The sequence below is a fragment of the Prunus avium genome, chromosome 7 (genome assembly GCF_965620075.1).
Source record: "Prunus avium chromosome 7, drPruAviu1.hap1.1, whole genome shotgun sequence".
In the NCBI taxonomy this organism is placed as follows: domain Eukaryota; kingdom Viridiplantae; phylum Streptophyta; class Magnoliopsida; order Rosales; family Rosaceae; genus Prunus; species Prunus avium.
The window spans coordinates 20,967,493-20,984,701 of NC_142290.1; the positions used below are offsets into that span (position 1 = coordinate 20,967,493).

General features: G+C 37.3%; 2 protein-coding genes across 2 annotated transcripts; one reads left to right on the top strand and one right to left on the bottom strand.

Annotated features, from left to right (window-relative positions):
- Positions 1 to 3,355: 3,355 nt before the first annotated feature.
- Positions 3,356 to 12,488, top strand: LOC110763537 (Ubiquitin-associated (UBA) protein). The gene is made up of 8 exons (XM_021966332.2): positions 3,356 to 3,546; positions 3,688 to 3,788; positions 6,375 to 6,515; positions 8,614 to 8,680; positions 9,435 to 9,586; positions 9,700 to 9,801; positions 10,793 to 10,915; positions 11,922 to 12,488. The coding sequence occupies exons 1-8, from the start codon at positions 3,522 to 3,524 to the stop codon at positions 12,087 to 12,089; spliced, it is 879 nt and encodes a 292-aa protein (XP_021822024.2). The 5' UTR covers positions 3,356 to 3,521; the 3' UTR covers positions 12,090 to 12,488.
- Positions 12,489 to 12,609: 121 nt separating this feature from the next.
- Positions 12,610 to 16,334, bottom strand: LOC110763539 (uncharacterized). The gene is made up of 6 exons (XM_088243932.1): positions 15,735 to 16,334; positions 15,515 to 15,567; positions 15,035 to 15,099; positions 14,854 to 14,932; positions 13,762 to 14,058; positions 12,610 to 13,293 (listed from the first exon to the last, which is right to left on the bottom strand). Exons 1-6 carry the CDS (start codon positions 16,172 to 16,174, stop codon positions 13,139 to 13,141), a joined length of 1,089 nt encoding a protein of 362 aa, XP_088100058.1. The 5' UTR covers positions 16,175 to 16,334; the 3' UTR covers positions 12,610 to 13,138.
- Positions 16,335 to 17,209: the final 875 nt, after the last annotated feature.

Below are 17,209 nucleotides of genomic sequence, written 5' to 3' on the forward strand. Positions count from 1 at the left end.
TTCAGGTTCTTTTCACTAAGAAGCATGACAAGCTGATAAAGGACTTGGCTTGAGGAGCTTGTGGCATGGGAGCTGAGTCTTCTCTAGTTTAGCAATTTGAGAAAGAGAAGCGTGGACTTCTTACAGAGAAGAGAAGAAAAAGTTCAGAGCAAGGAAAGAAGAAAATTAGGAGGATTTTAATGAGAAAATAAGGAGGACAATGGAGGGAGAGGCGTCTAGAGTAAATTCCAGTTTGCTTGACGAAGCTTGGTCGAGCTCTGGAATGGTGTGTGTTTGCTGGGTAGAGGGAGCTTTCTTTTATAGGCGCTTAGGACTCTAATTCTATCATCTTCCATTCTCACTTTTCCTTCGCTTATCTCCATTCACTCCTTTTGGTGAAATCTCTTCCACCGGAGTGCAGGCCCCTTTGAGTTCCAAGGTTTTCTATACAGTTGGGCCTCCCCATGGGGGTGAGGCGCCACTTGCTTTCTCCCTTGGTTTTCAAACCGGAGCTCGCAGAGGAAAGGAGAGAATGGATGAAGTCATTTGTCCAGTGGGTATTCCTTCTAGATACATAGATTTCCTTTGGTCCCTGCTATGGCTCCTCGTTGACCACCTTGGAGTTCTAACGAGGGTGGAACACGATGCTGGATTTTTATAGAGCGCTGGGCTGGGCTTATAGTATTGGGTTATTGGTGTTTTCTTTTCCAGCGGCCTGCATGTTTTCGTCAAGCTGCTGGAAATGGCCTATTTGTTTTTGGGCGTTCTAACTAACATGGGTTTGCCTAAGTGCTACATAAACCTATGGGATGCTCTCCTAAGGCATTGGACCCCATTTTTCTCTCTCTCATGCTAACCCATGTATTTGGGCCCGGGGAATGGGCTTGAGTTTTAGTGCTCCCAAGTGGCCTAAAACTTCCATTCCTTGGTCCCTCAATGGGCCCTGTGAGTGCTCGTACCCATCAATGCCACAACCTTCTCAGCAAGCCCCAGGTAACTACGTGGCTTGGGCCCACTTGAGCTCGTAGCACGGCTTGACGGCATTGCGTGTTTATTTATCATGCTTGTGCTTGAGTTTTATTGCGCCATAATAAGCCATGATTGGACCAAATAGCACCGCATAGGTTGGCGAGTGTGAATTTATAAAGCTGGTGTGTTTCTTGGCCCCTTTCGCGCATGCTTGCTTGGCGTGACACATGACCCATGGCTTATGTAGGTGCGTCCTACAATTTCTCTTTATTCCCCGATCGGGCTTCTTTTGCGATTAATTATTTGTGCTGGGCCAAGAATAAGTTTGGGCCTGGCCCTTGGATTTTTGGGCCTCAACAACTATGAATATGGTTGCAATAGGCTTGTAACTCAAGTAGTTAAGAGTATTTTACCTATGCACTTAGACGTCCTAGGTTTGATTCCCCCCTCTCTTCACATTACTTGTGTGAAAGCAAATATTCGCAGATCCTATGTCAAATAATTAATCCAATCAATTTGGGAATTATTTGATTCTTACCATAATTGGGGATTTGATTTTAATCACATCCTAATTAAATCAATCACTCCAAAATTGGGGAAGAATAATTTCTTTTCTTGTGTGGAATTATTCTTTTGAAACCTAGCCTCTGAGGCTCCTATAAATAGAGGGCTACGCACATGGTTTGAGGTACATCTAAAACTTTGCAGAAATCCCCTCTCACAAACCCTAGCCACCACTCTCTCTCTCTCTCTCTCTCAAGGCTCTGACCACCGAGTTCTTCCTAAAAGAAATCTTCATACACTTTGTTAGCTACTATTTTTCCTATACACAGTTGCCCTAACTTAGGCATCAGAGGGCCTTTGGGCAACACCCCCGAGTGTGATCTTTTCACTCCGTGTTGTTTTTGTAGGGAGAAAGAGAAGCGAAGAGGAAGAGGAGATCTCGAGACGAATGTTCTCTAGGGACGAAAGCACCAATTTGTGGGAGTGATTTTCCTCCCTAGAGAATATTCATCTCGAGATCCCTTCTTCCTCTTCGCTTCTCTTTCTCCCTGTAAAACAACATGAAGTGAAAAGACCACAGTTGGGGGTGTTGGCCAAAGGCCCTCCGATGCCTAAGTTCGGTCGACTATGTGTAGGAAAAATAGTAGCTAACAAAGTGTACGGAGATTTCTCTCGGGGAGAACTGGGTGGCCGGAGCCTTGTAAGAGAGAGAGAGAGAGAGAGAGAGAGAGAGAGAGTGGCAGCTAGTGTTTGTGAGAGGGGATTTCTGCAAAGTTTCAGATGTAGGTTTAGAATTACTTCAGACCTTGTGCGTAGCCATGTATTTATAGGAGTCTCGGAGGCTAGGGTTTGGGAAGAATAATCCACACATGGAATGAATTATTCTTCCCAAATTTGGAGAGATTGATTTAATTAGGAATTTGATTAAAATCAAATCCTCAATTATGGTAAGAATCAAATATTTCTCAAATTAATTGGATTAATTATTTGACCTAGAATCTGTGAATATTTGCTTCCACAACTTGTATAAAAATAAAAATAAAAACTCTAAATCTTGTTTATTTTGTTGGTCAATGAAGTTAATTATTTATAGTAAATAATAAAATGTTTCTAATCCAAAATTTTTATTTTATTTTATTACAAAGTGCAATAAAAATTTGGTAACTACAATTTTTCATTTTATTTTTTATACAAAGCAATAATTTAAACTATCATTAATTTATTTTGGGCGTTGATTTTCCTACTCCCTCTTTCTCCACTTACACTTCCTTTTACTTTTTAATTAATATTGTTCTTTCTCTTTCCAATTTTACCCTTACCCTACATTAAGGTTTTCATAACTAAAATTAAGAAAAGTTAACAGAAAATAAAACAGAAACAAAAATAAATTTTGGAAATGGATAGAAATGTAATTATTTATATGCCAAATTCTTTGTTTTTTTTACCAAGTATGTGAGTACTATTTATCTTTGTTGTAGTTAATAGATAATAAATTTTTTGGGCTAACATATTCACAAGTCGAAGAACCAAATAATGCTACTAATCACACTGTCATTAGGAGTTTAGATATGTAGAGAGCAAGGTATGCATAATAGTCAAGAATTTTATTCTTTCATAATGTTAATAAGTGACTGTATATGTCTTCTTATTAAAGGGAATTGTAGGATAAAAATAGAATAAGAAAGAGAAAGAACAAAATTGATTAAAAAATATTAAAAAGCAAAAATAAGTATAAGTGGAGAAAATGAAAATGGGACAATCACTAATTGACGAAAAATGAGATTCAAACTTAAGTGCAAAAATAACAACTTATGATTAATCCAGAAAATTCCAGATAAAAACTCCTATGAGTATTTCATAAAAAAGATAGTTATTCAATTTTTGTCAAGCAAAATTTAAAAACAAAAAGGAAATAGAAAACAGTAGGAAAAAGGAAAGAAGAAAGAGAGTTTGGAAAGCAAGACAAAATCAAAATTAAAACCACAACCAAACGCCTAAGAAATTACAACAAGAAGAAGAGATTGTCAACTGCGAAGGTCGTTGTTGCTTCTTCCTGTTTCACTGAGAAGATGAACGGCGGCCCCTCTGGTTTCCGTACGTACCGTCTCCTCCCCGAATTACCCTCAACCCTCAACCTTCATCTTATATTACGTTTCATGCCCTTCTCTCTCTGTTTTTCTCGCGATTCTCTTTGTATTGCATGACCCAAATGCTTTGTCGTTTCTTTTGTCACAGACAATGCTCCTGTTACCAGAGCCTTCGTCATTGCTAGCGCTCTCTTTACCGTCTTCTTCGGGTTCCAGGGCCGTTCTAGCAAGCTTGGATTGTCGTATCTGGTGCTCTTTCTCTTAAATTTTTAGTTAATTGTAATTTTCCATGAATTTGTTTATTTTTAATGTTAAAAATTGACGAATTACTGTGTTTTAAGATGATTGCGAGCGGGTTTTGTCCCAAATTTACTTTTTTAGTTCTGTTATTGATTGTGCTGTTAAATGTTCTGTTGAATCTTAGTCTGATTTTATGGATCATTCTTGCTTTTTCATCAGCATCACGATGAACTGTTGCTTTATTGTATTTTTCAAATGCTAAGGGAGTTAATATTCTTTTCCTTTTTTTTAGTAGAAATACCTGATGGTCAACATCATGGAATTTTTGGCTCATAATGCGTAGTTAAGCACCATTTTTTTTTTCCCTTGAAGGGGAAGGGGGGAATCGGAAATAGATTTTACTCATCTGTAGAGGTACCTTAAAATGGAATTGATTGCATGTGATGTCACCGTTTTGTCAATTGCTATGTGCTTTATTTTTAGTTTGTGTTTTTCTAATGGGTGGCACCATTATTTTTCTAATCACTGTTAGCCATTCCTTGTCGCTTGTCAATTACACTTGGATTTTGGTTATTCACTCTACTGTTTGGAAAACTCAATATGAGGTGAAAAACCTAAAACTACCGTGCCCTGCTATTTCTGGATTTCTTTCAAGTAGGGTTTGAATACTTGGCTTGAATTCTGTTGTGATCCTACGTTACTTCACTATCTCTGTGAATGTACTTTCAAAGTATTATAAAACCAGATTTGTCTAGATGTTTGGGGATGAGTTGAATTGGGATTGTGTAGACAACTTTAGTTTTGGTTGAACTCTCCCACCTGGAGATTGGAAAATGTTACATTTCAAGGATCTGAGAGCTTATGGAGATCTCCAATGATTACTGCACCTGAACTCTCCTATCATGCAGGTCTTCTTGTATGTTAGAGGAACCTAGGTTGATTAGGGCTGTTACTTGTTGGATTTGATTTCACCTCGACCAGCCTAAAGTTCAGTTGTATAGTAACCAAACTAAAAGTATATAACCCAAAGAAACCTACCAGCGTTTGGTTTTGATTTTGGAATTAAACTTATGTCTATCAAGATGAGAAATTTTTTTGGAACTGGTCCAACCAGTATTAAACGGTTCTTTGTTTTATTAATCTTGGTCCAACCAATACCTCCTAAGAACCTATTTCTGGTCCAATTTCTTCAGTATGGTTACTTCTTTAGTGAAATTCCCCAATCAAAATATGATATGTGATTATTATAGTCGACTATGAATCTTGTGAGAGATATTTTTGGGTATTTATCTCATAGAGGTAGGCAAAGGATTGCAGACTGGCAATGAAGTAAGCCCTAATCGATTTAACTGGGGTTCGCCACATGTGTTAATTTTTTTTTTTCATACGTTTAGCTTGAGTGGAGGTTATATTTGATCTTGAATATTTTACTATTTCAAGTGGAAGTGTTGGTCTTCAAGGAAGAAGTGAAATGGAGGTACAGAGGAAATGTCAAATGAATTAGAAATGAGGATGGAAACACTAAATTTTTTCACAAGATAGTTAGTGGAAGAAGGAAGATAAATTTTATAAAAAGATTGGAAGCAGAAGACTCTGGAGTAGTAGGTAATAAAGGGGAAATAGAACAGGAAGTGGTAAAATTCCTGAAGCTGATGTACTCTAGCAATGAAGATTCAAAAAGCATTATTTTATAGTGGCAAGGATAAGTCATTCATTTTTGTTGTTTCAGAATGCTGGGATTTGCTGAAAAGTGTGATCTTGAAGGTGATGGAGGAATTTTCCAAGAATGGGATCATTAACGCAGTGACTAATGAAAGTTGTATGTGTCTAGTTCCAGAAAAAACAAAAAAACAGATTCCTTGAAAATAAGGGACTTTAGGCCTATAAGGCTAATGACACGTTTATGTAAGGTGGTGGCAAAAGTTCTGGCAGCATGCTTAAGGGAGGTTATGGGAAGCACGATCTCTCATTCTCAGGGAGCTTTTCAGAAAGAAAGACAAATTTTTAATGCAGTACTCGTAGCAAATGAGGTCATAGAGGAGGTGAGGCAGAAATGGGAGGAAGGGTTGGTGTTCAAGATTGATTTTGAAAAGACTTACGATTATGTGGAGTGGAGGTTTTTGGAAGAAGTATTGGAGCACTGCCATTTTTGCAGTTTTTCCTGACTAATTTGATGACATTAAGGTGTAGAAGAAACTCTAGGGCGCCTTAAACCCCAAACCAAACTTTACCTAATCCCCAAACAGAAGAAAACACAAATGATATGATTGGGCATTGGAACACTATGCTATATATATGTTCACAAAATTGTTGACTGTGTTGACTGCATGATCAGATGATCCATGGTGTTCAGTGGTGTCTTGCATAGTTGAAACACACTTATATTTATATGATATAAATTGCAGTAGCATGACGAGGATGCACAATGCTCTTTGGTCAAACTGATTCATTGCATAGTGTATGTGCTCAATGGCATCTGATATCTGTGATGTCTTGCAGATAGAAAGTTTCGTATATATGTATTATGTCTTTCTTTTTTAATTAGTGAAACTCTTAAATGAATTCTTACCCGATACCTTTTTGTCTTTTTGACAGGATATATTTGGGAAGTTTCGCCTTTGGAAGTTAATCGTGTCAATTTTTGCCTTTTCATCTACGCCAGAACTGATGTTTGGGCTGTATCTACTATATTACTTCAGGGTCTTTGAGAGACAGATAGGTTCCAATAAGTACTCGGTGAGTAACCAAGCTTAAACTCTTCATGACTTCTCCTTTGATGTTTATTTGGAATTCCTGGTTCAGATGTTATATCACAAATATCTTGTACCTAAAGAAAGGACTAAGCTGTTGCCATACTTACTGTCTTGTGACTCTTGTCATGTTATTGCAAATCTTAAAGAATTTCATCAGTATGGATGAGTTATAAAAAATATGAAGAATATGCTTGGAATTTTCTGAAGGGGACCGGGTTGCTCTTATTTGGATTACATAATAATTAAAAAGATATAGAGCCTGTCTGGATGTTTGTTAATAAAATACTGTTCTTGTTTGAAAGAGGCATTTTGAACAATTTTTTATAGTTTCCAACAAAATAAAGAAAGCATTTAAGAAACAGCAACACCCAAGTGCACTATCAACTTGACCATTATCAGCATCACCGCCCAACAGTGCCTAGTGCATAACTTTCACTGTAATCTGGCTATTAAACAATGAAAGAAAGGAAGTTTCGAAAAATTGAGTTGTGACTTGACAGTTTATATTACACTGCAACAAGGATATGGCCTCTATTACACTGGCTGCACTACTTTTTTCACCTCTTGGATTCCACTAACACTGCTTCAGTTATTCTTAATTCTGCCTATCATTGTAATATGTAACATTTTGTCTGGGGGGCTGTTGTCATTAGTGCTCATACCACAACCACTATACTCCTCCTTTCCACCTTACTGCCATAATTACTTCTTCCTCGCTCCTAGTTGCCATCTGTACCATCACAAAAATGCAGAAAACCTCCAACAATAATTCTGTTGCAACACAGCCGCATTCTTCAGCGAACTGCTATAATCTCCACTTCCACATAAGCCATGCTACAATGGCAAGTACCAATATCCATGTAGTATCTCCACCTCTGGTGTGCTATCTCTGTGCTTACTGCTCCAGCACAGAGACTACCAATTAAGTTTTTGTGGAATAAATTGCTTTACTTGGGTTTCTGAGTAAGGTTTGCTAGGGTTGTCAAAATGCTTGTATAATCTTAAAAGTTTAGAATTACGAAATCCAATTACTTTAATTGGTACAAAGTAACTTACAATAACTAAATTTCAGTTAGTGGGATTTCTGGTATGATAACATTGGATGTTTTCATATCCTACAATATTGCTTTCTGGCCCACTTAAGTTTTCACCTTTCCAATATTTTTCCTCAATTTTATTATTATTGTTATATTCTTCTTGCATACCTGGGTGGCAAAAAAGGAAAAAAAGTTTCACATTGTGTCTTTAGCCACTTAAACTAACTCTACTAGGTGCTGTTCTCATCATCTGTGGCTCACATTTGATGTAACAGAACTATAATCGTTAAAAGGGACAATGTCCTAGTGTCAAAATTTTCTTTCATACCCTAAGTGGTGATGAATGTGCTAACAAAAAGATGATAATATTCCTTTTGCTTATTCGTGGAGTTGTATTTAGTACCTCTAAGAAACATGATTTACCACTGTTGGCCAGTTATGGGGGTTGGCCTGGATTACTTAGTGTTGCGTGGGGACTAAAGTAGATAAACATGATAAATTACTAGGCTGTTTTCAAATTGCAAGGGGGCCAGCTCTGCCACCCTCCCAGTCCCCACCCCCAACCCCCAACCAAAAAAAATAAAAAATTATATATATATATACACACAGTCCCCTTTCATTGAGGGATCCCACAAATAATATTTGAGGGACGCCCTTTACTGTGAATTTTTTTCCAACGATCCAAACCATCTATTTTTTAAGTCTACATTCATAGATCATCCTTGCAAAAAATTAGACACATCGGAAACCTTTTTGATAACACAATTGAGTGGTCAAACGATATCGGATTCAAGTGATTTTTTTGTAGAGATGATCTTTGAATGATTATCTAAAACATAGATGGTTTGGATTAGTGAAATACAATGCGAAGTGGGCCCTACAAAGGTGTCTCTTAAATAAGCTAATTTGAGAGATCCCTCAATGGAAGCTCTCTGTATATATGACCTGTTCGTTAAGTACTGATGTTGTCTTACTTCTGTCATTCAACAATAAAAATACAAAAAAGAATGTAATAGATGATTTTTTTTCCTCTTATATGTGCAGGTGTTTATTTTGTTCTCTGTGACTGTATCATTACTCTTTGAGATCCTTGCTCTAGCATATCTTAAAGGTGCATATTGTTTCTTCAGTTCTATTTTACTCTTCTTAGTTGTAAATTTATGTTTCATTATTGTCTTGTCTTTTGGTTCTTCTTTTCCCTATCTCTATGCCGCTTATCCATAGTTACCTTGTTTTCTTGCATGCACTGCCCTATTTTGTACTGGACATTACCTTGATTTTCTGGAAAATCTCAAGTTCTATTACGAAGATATGATTCTGGCAAGTTCTATCACGAGACCTCTTGCATGTATTTGACTAGTTCACCCTTTTCCTGCCCATCACTTTTTGTGATGTTTGTTGAGGTTTGCGGAATCTGAACTGTAATCCTCTCTAATGGAAACCCTTCATATAATTTGGCCTTGGAGAAAGGTCTTCTGGAGTTGCACTGTGGCCAGTTTGTTGCTTTGCCAAACCTTACCTCCTTATGAAGTTGTTGAATGCCAATTAGGAAAAAAGGAATCTTCTATATTTTACAGCATGATATGATGAATAGATAGTTGTCTTCCTTTCTAATGCAATAGTTACTGCAACTCTGAATATCATGGCATCTTGATGTGAGCTGTGGCAGCATCAGTGCTCCTACTGGTGGTTGCTTAGCTGAACTGGCCCTTCTGCCAAGTTTCATTTTTGTAGGGAATTTACAGAAAACTATGTACAGTTCAAGTATTATATTGCAGACTGTTTCGTTGTTTCTTTCTTTTTTCTGTTTTTTAATTTGTGTTTTGCACTGATAAAGTTGGAGTCAAATCACTTGTCTTTTGCAGATCCTGCAGTAAACCTGGTGACGTCCGGACCTTATGGTCTTATATTTGCATCTTTTGTACCCTTTTTCTTTGACATTCCAGTTTCAACACGCTTTCGTGTATTTGGTGTGCGCTTCTCGGATAAGTCTTTCATATATCTAGCTGGTCTACAGGTAAAAAGTGTGCGATAAAGTATACCATCTAACCATCTATGTTGCATGACAAGTACATAGCTGTTCTTTCCTTCCCCTATACATTTAATCTAATTTTGGTTTCTCTCTTGCAGCTCCTTTTATCATCCTGGAAAAGATCAATCTTACCAGGGGTATTTGGCATCCTTTGTGGTTCCTTATATCATCTAAATGTCTTCCATATCCGCAAAGCAAAGGTTATTTTTCAATCTGATCTTTGAGGTTCACTTAAAATCCAAGCAAAACAAGAAACCATGCATTTTTTTTTTTTTTTTTTCTGCACTGTATTTCTAGATGCAGCCGATAGCTTTACGTTCTGTTCAAACAGTAAATAATGTTTTCCTCACCTCTCTGAACCCTCATAACAGAAGATATGCATTGGCCATATAAAAGGAAATCTGCTAAGAGGCTAAGGGGAGGTAGTAGGGGTGTCGTCAGAGGGATAACAAAAACCTAAAAACAGAAGTCTCCATCTAATTTTCTTAATGTGTTCAATTACGAGCTCTTCAGCCCTTTCACATTCTGGGCCACTCCGTGTCCACATTCATTTATGTGCTCTGTCCTGTCCCTAACTTATGTTAACTGTCATTTAAGATAAATTATTTTCCTGAACAAAGGGTGTTTGATAAACCATATTACCAATGCCGCTATTAAAGTTTCGCTTTCTCACTCTGAAATATGGTGGTTTTTTCAGTAACTGGACATACTTTATTTTGGACTTTAATATCAGTTACAGATCACACAGCAGTTTCAGTCAGAATCACTTTTGCTTCAATTCTTAGTAGTGCATTGTATACAATGTAACTAAGTTAAAACCATCTTTTTAGACTTTACACTCTTTTAAGGAAGAATGCATTTTTCTGCGTATGTGCTTGTGCTTGTGCTCGTGTCGTGTGTGTCACTGTCTGCATGGATACATGTACTTATGGAATATGATTCAGTCATGCATTCTGCTAAGTTACTTTTAGCACAATATGGTTCGGTCATGTATTCTACCGAGTTAATTTTAGTGGGGAAAAGTAGTGTAATTAAGACAGCCTGCTGAATGTACTTTTCCCCCCTCTTAATTTCTCACATTTACAAAACTGTTTACTTAAGCATGTATGAGTCAATTTAGTTGCAGATTTTGCAATTGAGATTTTTAATTAATGTAATTCATGGCTTTGCATGTCTCTTCTCATATTACAGTTCCCAGAAGTCATTGCTTCTTTCTTTTCACGGATTTCTTGGCCATCAACGGGGAGTCCACCAGCAGCGCCAGCTAGAAATATTGTGGGAAGTGCAACACCATTCACAGCTCGGCAAGTAGAGGCAAGAATTCTTTGTTTTCCCTCAATGCTTTGGATCTGCGATTGGCTTCAGTACATATAATTTTTCCGAATTGTAGATAGCCATAAGTTCTGTGTTGGATGCAGTACTCATACTGCAAATTATGATCAAGAATTACTCTATCAACCACCATCTACTTCAGAAATCCCTCATGAAATATTTTTCAAATATAAAAGTTCAGTAGCTTCCCACGAAAGTTAGATGGACACCTGACTGAGTAATCTCTATTATCTGTGAATGACGAAAGCTTTCTAAACAAAATATTAACTTCATGGGAAGAACATGGTTGTTAAAGGGTCTAGACAATGCAGGACTAAGACTGAGCATATTGAATGCAAGTTTCGTCAAACTGGGATAGGGACCAGAATGTTTCCCTTGGGTCTAGAGGAGTAGATGAATGTAGTTAGCGTACAGATTTGTGTGCACAGAGGTACATATATAACATGTGTCAAGTTAGGGAAAAATTTATGGACCCTATATGGAATGTTGGCCAGCAAAAACATGCAGGCAAAATGAGGGTAGTTGGGACATATATGTTTAAGATGGATTGGTGGTAGTAAGAATTAGGGATGAAACAATTCGCTCAGGTGGGTGTGGCACTAATCAAAGAGATGATGGGTCTCATTTGCGATGGTTCCAGTTATGTACAATGAAGAGAGTAATATGCAAGTTCAAAAGAGTAACTTGATCCAGGAAAATAAGAAATAAATAAATAGGTAGGTACTGGTATGATTATTGAGGACGTCATGGAATGAATTGCAGAAAAGAAATAATGTTAAGAGCCTCAAGCAATTAGGAAAAACGGTCACATTAAAAAAAGAAAAAAGAAAAAGGAAAAACGACTTTTGTAAAGTTCTTTCGCTTGATATATAGGAGTGCATATATTTATTCCTGTCGCTATAGGCTTTGGACTTGCACTATGCCATATTATGTACTGGTCTGAACTGAAATTTCCATCCACATCATCAATTTTGTTGTTTGGTTTCAGAGAAATTATCCCTCTGCCTTGGCTTCTGCCACAGAGCCAACGGAGGCTTCCATTGCGACTCTGGTTTCTATGGGCTTTGATAGGAACTCTGCCAGACAGGCACTGGTGCAGGCTAGAAATGACGTCAACGTAGCTACAAACATCCTTCTAGAAGCGCAGGCCCACTGATTCCAAAACTATAGTTCTGTGAAGACGAACCTGAATATTTTTGAATTGAGGGATGGAAGATCCATCCATATCCAAGGGTGGCAATACAAATTTGCACATTCAGAGGACCAGAGATGATGATGTGCTCGCAGAAATCCATTAAGGCATTTGCAGTATCTTAGTCAAGGATTACTATTTTATTTCTTTTACTCTTTAGTTTCCTTGTAGCTATCACGTTCGGGATATGTATTTATACTCGATTTATGCAAAAGTAGGAGGCTGTAGAATTGTCTGCATCATATTGGAATTTGGAAGCGTCCATACTCTCTTTGAAAGAAAACCAGAGATGTACAGTTGCAGTATATTGCATAGGACTGTTAAATATATGGGAGCCCTCTTTTGACTTGGCCGGTCATTCTTGCTTTACATTCCACTTTCTTTGGCCGTCACTTGGTATAACTAAATTTTCTTAGATTCTTAGATGTGCATACCTTTGTAAATCTGGTAAACTGTCATTTCAAATTAACAAAAGAAAAAAAACTAGAAACGACATAAAGGATACAATTCATATATAACATATGAAAGAGTAATTACTTCCCCAATCTAGGGATTTTGTTCATATTATACAGTTAAAACTCGACTTCTATAACAGCTTATCCTGTTGTTATGCAACTGGATAGTTGTAACAGGACCTTATACAGTATATGCGATCTCCATTGTAACTCAGTTTATAATCATAACAATTCATGCCAAAATACCTCCAACACAACATTTTCAGTCACCTAAACTAAGTTCGCATTGGAAGAAGAGAAAAACCAAAACCCAAGTCCCCGAAATCTCATATAACACAAATCAAGGCAACATTTTCTCTATAACTGCAGCTGCTCAATTTTGATCTGGGTAGACAGTATGAAAAACTCCATAAACTTAGCATCCTTTTCGTCTATGGTTGCTGATTGTCTTGGAGACTTTATACCTTGTTAAATAGTAGACTTTGAAATGATCGTTTTGAGGGGTTTTGGACCCTTTATCCTGATGGGGGCACAACTCAGGCTTTGCCTTGACAAATATTAGACAGTGCTGACGTCCACACGGCTTCTATGAAGCTGGAAGGCAGGGGTGATCCAACTCCCGCAACTGCATTGGATGCCTGACCAATTGAAGTAACCCAAGCGAGCTTCACAATGTGCACATGACAACTTGCCCTCCAGTGCTCCTTCTTCAACTGTGTAATGAGAGAACATATGAAGGATTAAATTATTGTGTAAATCACATTGAACAAAAGATGCCTCCAAAAGAAATAACTTCTACTTCGTTTAAGTTAAGGTATAAGGAAACCAAAATAAGCTTAAGAAAAATAAAGAAAAGGAAAACATCAAGAAATGCCATATAGGTTCAGAAATAGGAATGTGAAAAGGATGTGGATCCTGTCTGAGTGTCAAAAACCATATTTGAATTTTTTTTCATTATTCATAATACCACACTTGAACAATTGGTCAGTAAGAAAAATCAATTTTCAGTTGACATGTAATCTCAAGTGACAATTTGATCACATAATATCCCAGTTAAACAACTGTTAGCATTTATTATATAACAATAAAATGAAACAACTCAAGGAATCCCTTTTGACAAGAGAGGTCTTCAACTGCTATGGAAAAGGTAAACCGTAAAGTTATAAATATGGCACAGTTACCTGCTGTCATCCACCTTAGAGGCTCAACAAAAATGGATGAACATTCAGAATCCTCAGACAAGTTGCTACTTTTTCGCTTTCGCCACTCAAATGATTTTTCACCCTCTCCTGGAATGTGATCCACAACATTGTCCTGCAATGCAACAACTCTTCGGCATTTCTTGCAGCGGAATGCTGGTGTACCAGTTTTTCCTCCATTTTGAGCTGATTCTACTCCAGAGGCAACTTCAATAGGCAACCCAGGATCTGCCCCAAATTTAGAACTGTCTATTTTATCCCCACGATGATAAGATTCGCCTGAAAGAATGGGATAAAATATATCTATTATAGCAGCGAAAACAGAAATTCACATTTGCCACTCAATTTGAAACCTCCAGTGAAATGAGTAGGCATATGTTATAATGTCTCCTATGCTGAGCCAAATAACTTTTCATATAGTAATATACATCAAGAACATTGCCATGCAATTGCTACACCTTCCACAGTTGTCACTGCTGTTCTGGTAAGCATTTCTTTTTCTCTTCTCCTAACATGTTATGTACGGTAGAGGATAACGGCAAACAATTTAAAAATTAAAAGATCCAGAGGTACGGTTCATGGATACAGTAGCACCATTGTAGCAGTTTTTTGTGTTAGTTTCCCGAAGCTAATTTGACAGGTGATATTATTTTTATTTTAAGGTCTACAATTCAACTCAATTAGGGTTTTCTTGAGATTCTAACATTAATAAATAGAGTGAACTAAATTGAGACAATCTTGTTTCTGGAGTTCTAAACATTTGGCATTTTTGGGTTCAATCTAGAACCTTGGAAGCTTTTCTAAGGGATTTCTCATAACCCAGCAGTGTCTCCATGCTCAATCCCAAAGAATTTCAACCCTCTCGCTTGTCGAAAAAACATTCTAGTTCGATGATATACAACCAATCTGGTAAGCCAATGCTCCTTAATGCCTTCCTATTAATGAACTTTTCATACAGTAATCTATTACCAAAACTTGGAAAACTAAAATATGAAAGCATGAATGCAAGATGTACAATCAATACCCCTAAATTTAGAGGGAGGGGAAGATGTAGAAGAAAAAAAAAACTTGTACCCAATACTTTCAGGCGAAAAGACTTATATATGGGGCTGGCACGATCAACCTTGAAGCCCATTTCCTCGTACATTTTGAGCTGCAACACCATAAAAGTAAAGAGTAAAATTCACTATGGGCTGGATTAGCAGAAATTAATGTTATCTTGTACAAGATGTGATATAAGAGCGCCTTGCATCACCTGATCTAGAAAACCATCATTGGGGCAAACAAACTCACAGCTTTGCCTCAGGGATCCTAGTGCATCTGGAGGATTGCATAAGAGGAAGATAAAGACTTAAGCAGTTAAGCATTTGTAACCCACTATTCTTTTTTTTCAATTCAATTGCTCATATATTTTGAAGGGTGATGATTTTGGCACTCCAACACCTCCCACAATCCTCCACTCTCTCACACAAGAGGACTATATGAGGGTTCCAAAATCAGCCTAAAAAAGGCTGATGCACTCCTCTTGTGTGAGAGAGTAGAGGAGTGTGGGATGTGACATTTGGAGTGTCAAAATCATCTCCCATTTTTAAAGTCATACAAGCTTGTGAAACTAATTTTAATCTAAACTGAAGAAGAAAGAAAAGCAGCTATATGGATTCCAAAAATATAACAGCAACGTGAATTTATATACGAAGACTGGCGATACTTAAAACAAGCAATGATTTGTTCACACCTTGTTGTGATAAATGTTCTGTTCTCATCAGATATGCTGTAATGATAGCTGCACTGCAACAAACACATGCAAACAAACAAGGGTGTAAACCCTTTAAACTTGACAATTCAGAAAACTGGAAAAGCTTTCAGAATGTAAGCTCCGAATACTTTCGACATTATTAGTAGACTCTTGTTATTCTAAAAACTGAAAATTATAAAACTGAGAGAACAATATGTACCTTCTGGAAACACCAGCAAAGCAATGCACCAAAACAGACCCTTCTTTTCTACTCTTATCAATAAAATCCAAACAGACATCCAAATAATCCAATAAATTCTCATTCTCCATATCTCTCAGCGGAACCCCCATCCTCACCAGCTTCAAATCCTTGCCTGCATATTCCAACAAGTACAAAAGCTTATCTGAGAGCAAACAACTTTTCGACCCATCACCAGAATCCTCCACAGAAGCCGACCCACCAACAGACCCGCCAGTATACACCTTCTTGATTTCCTTAGTGGGAATTGTAAGACCCCTCTTCCATTCAGAGAAAAACGAGATTGATGCAGAACTCAGAACCGAGAGAATGTGTGTGATCTCTGTGCTGCCATTTTGGAGAACCTCTGCTGCATCGCCGATGTTGCCGATGAATAGATTCTCACGAACAAGATACGGCATGACCACTGAAGAAGATTTGATTTTTTCCTAAACCCAAGATTATCAAAGCAAGAAATCCTTGTTCTCCCCCTTTATTTAGGTTAGCTAGTGTGTGTGTGAGAGAGAGAGAGGGAAGGGGATGAGTCTTAGGTTTTTATTTTTTATTTTTTTCTGAATAGATCAAAGGTATATTCTGAAAAATGAAAAAATTATCCTGATAGGTGAAGGCCCTTCACTGAAGGGGATGATGGTGGGTATTGGGCTGTTTTCTTTTTAATTTTTTAAAATAATTTTTAATACTTCAAAAGTATTTTTTTTTCCTCAAGATTGAAAAAATTATCCTATAAACGTGAACATGTGCGAATCATGTGACATTCCTTTTAAAGAACCAGAAATTGATTAGCCTCACCTTAAATTAGGGATGGGCACAATTTCGGGTCAATCAGATTAAACCGCCTAATTCGATCAGAGTGGGTTGGGTTGGTCTAAAAATAAGCAGGTCATGAGTTAAAAAAATCATAAATCTCTATGTACGGGTTGGAACTAAAATTTAAAGTAAATTTAATTTTGAGTTAATCCAATCGAACCACCCAATCCAATCATAGTAGGTTGAGTTGGCCTAAAAATGACCAGGTCTTAAGTTTAAAAAAACCATAAACCGCTATGTATGAGTTGAAATCAAAACTCAAAAGTATGCTTAATTTTGAGTTAACCCGACCAAACCGCCTAACCCTATCACAAAAACTTCGAGTTAAGCTGAGTTGGCCTAATAATGAGCGAATTTTGAGTCCAATAATTCATAAAAAACAATATATCATGTTAGGACTAACACTACCCATACCCACCCCACCCTAAAACCTTTTGAGGCTTGTAGCTAATGAGTGTTCTTGGGCCAGCCACACTCTGCTTTGTGTATTTATAGTAAATGGAGATCACAGATTTACAGTTAACTAGCCACAGAGTGCAATAGGTTAAATTGGCTAATAGGTAATGTAATAGGCTAAGCTAGTCAACAAATTAATGATGTCATATAATTATTTGATTCTGCAAGCTAGC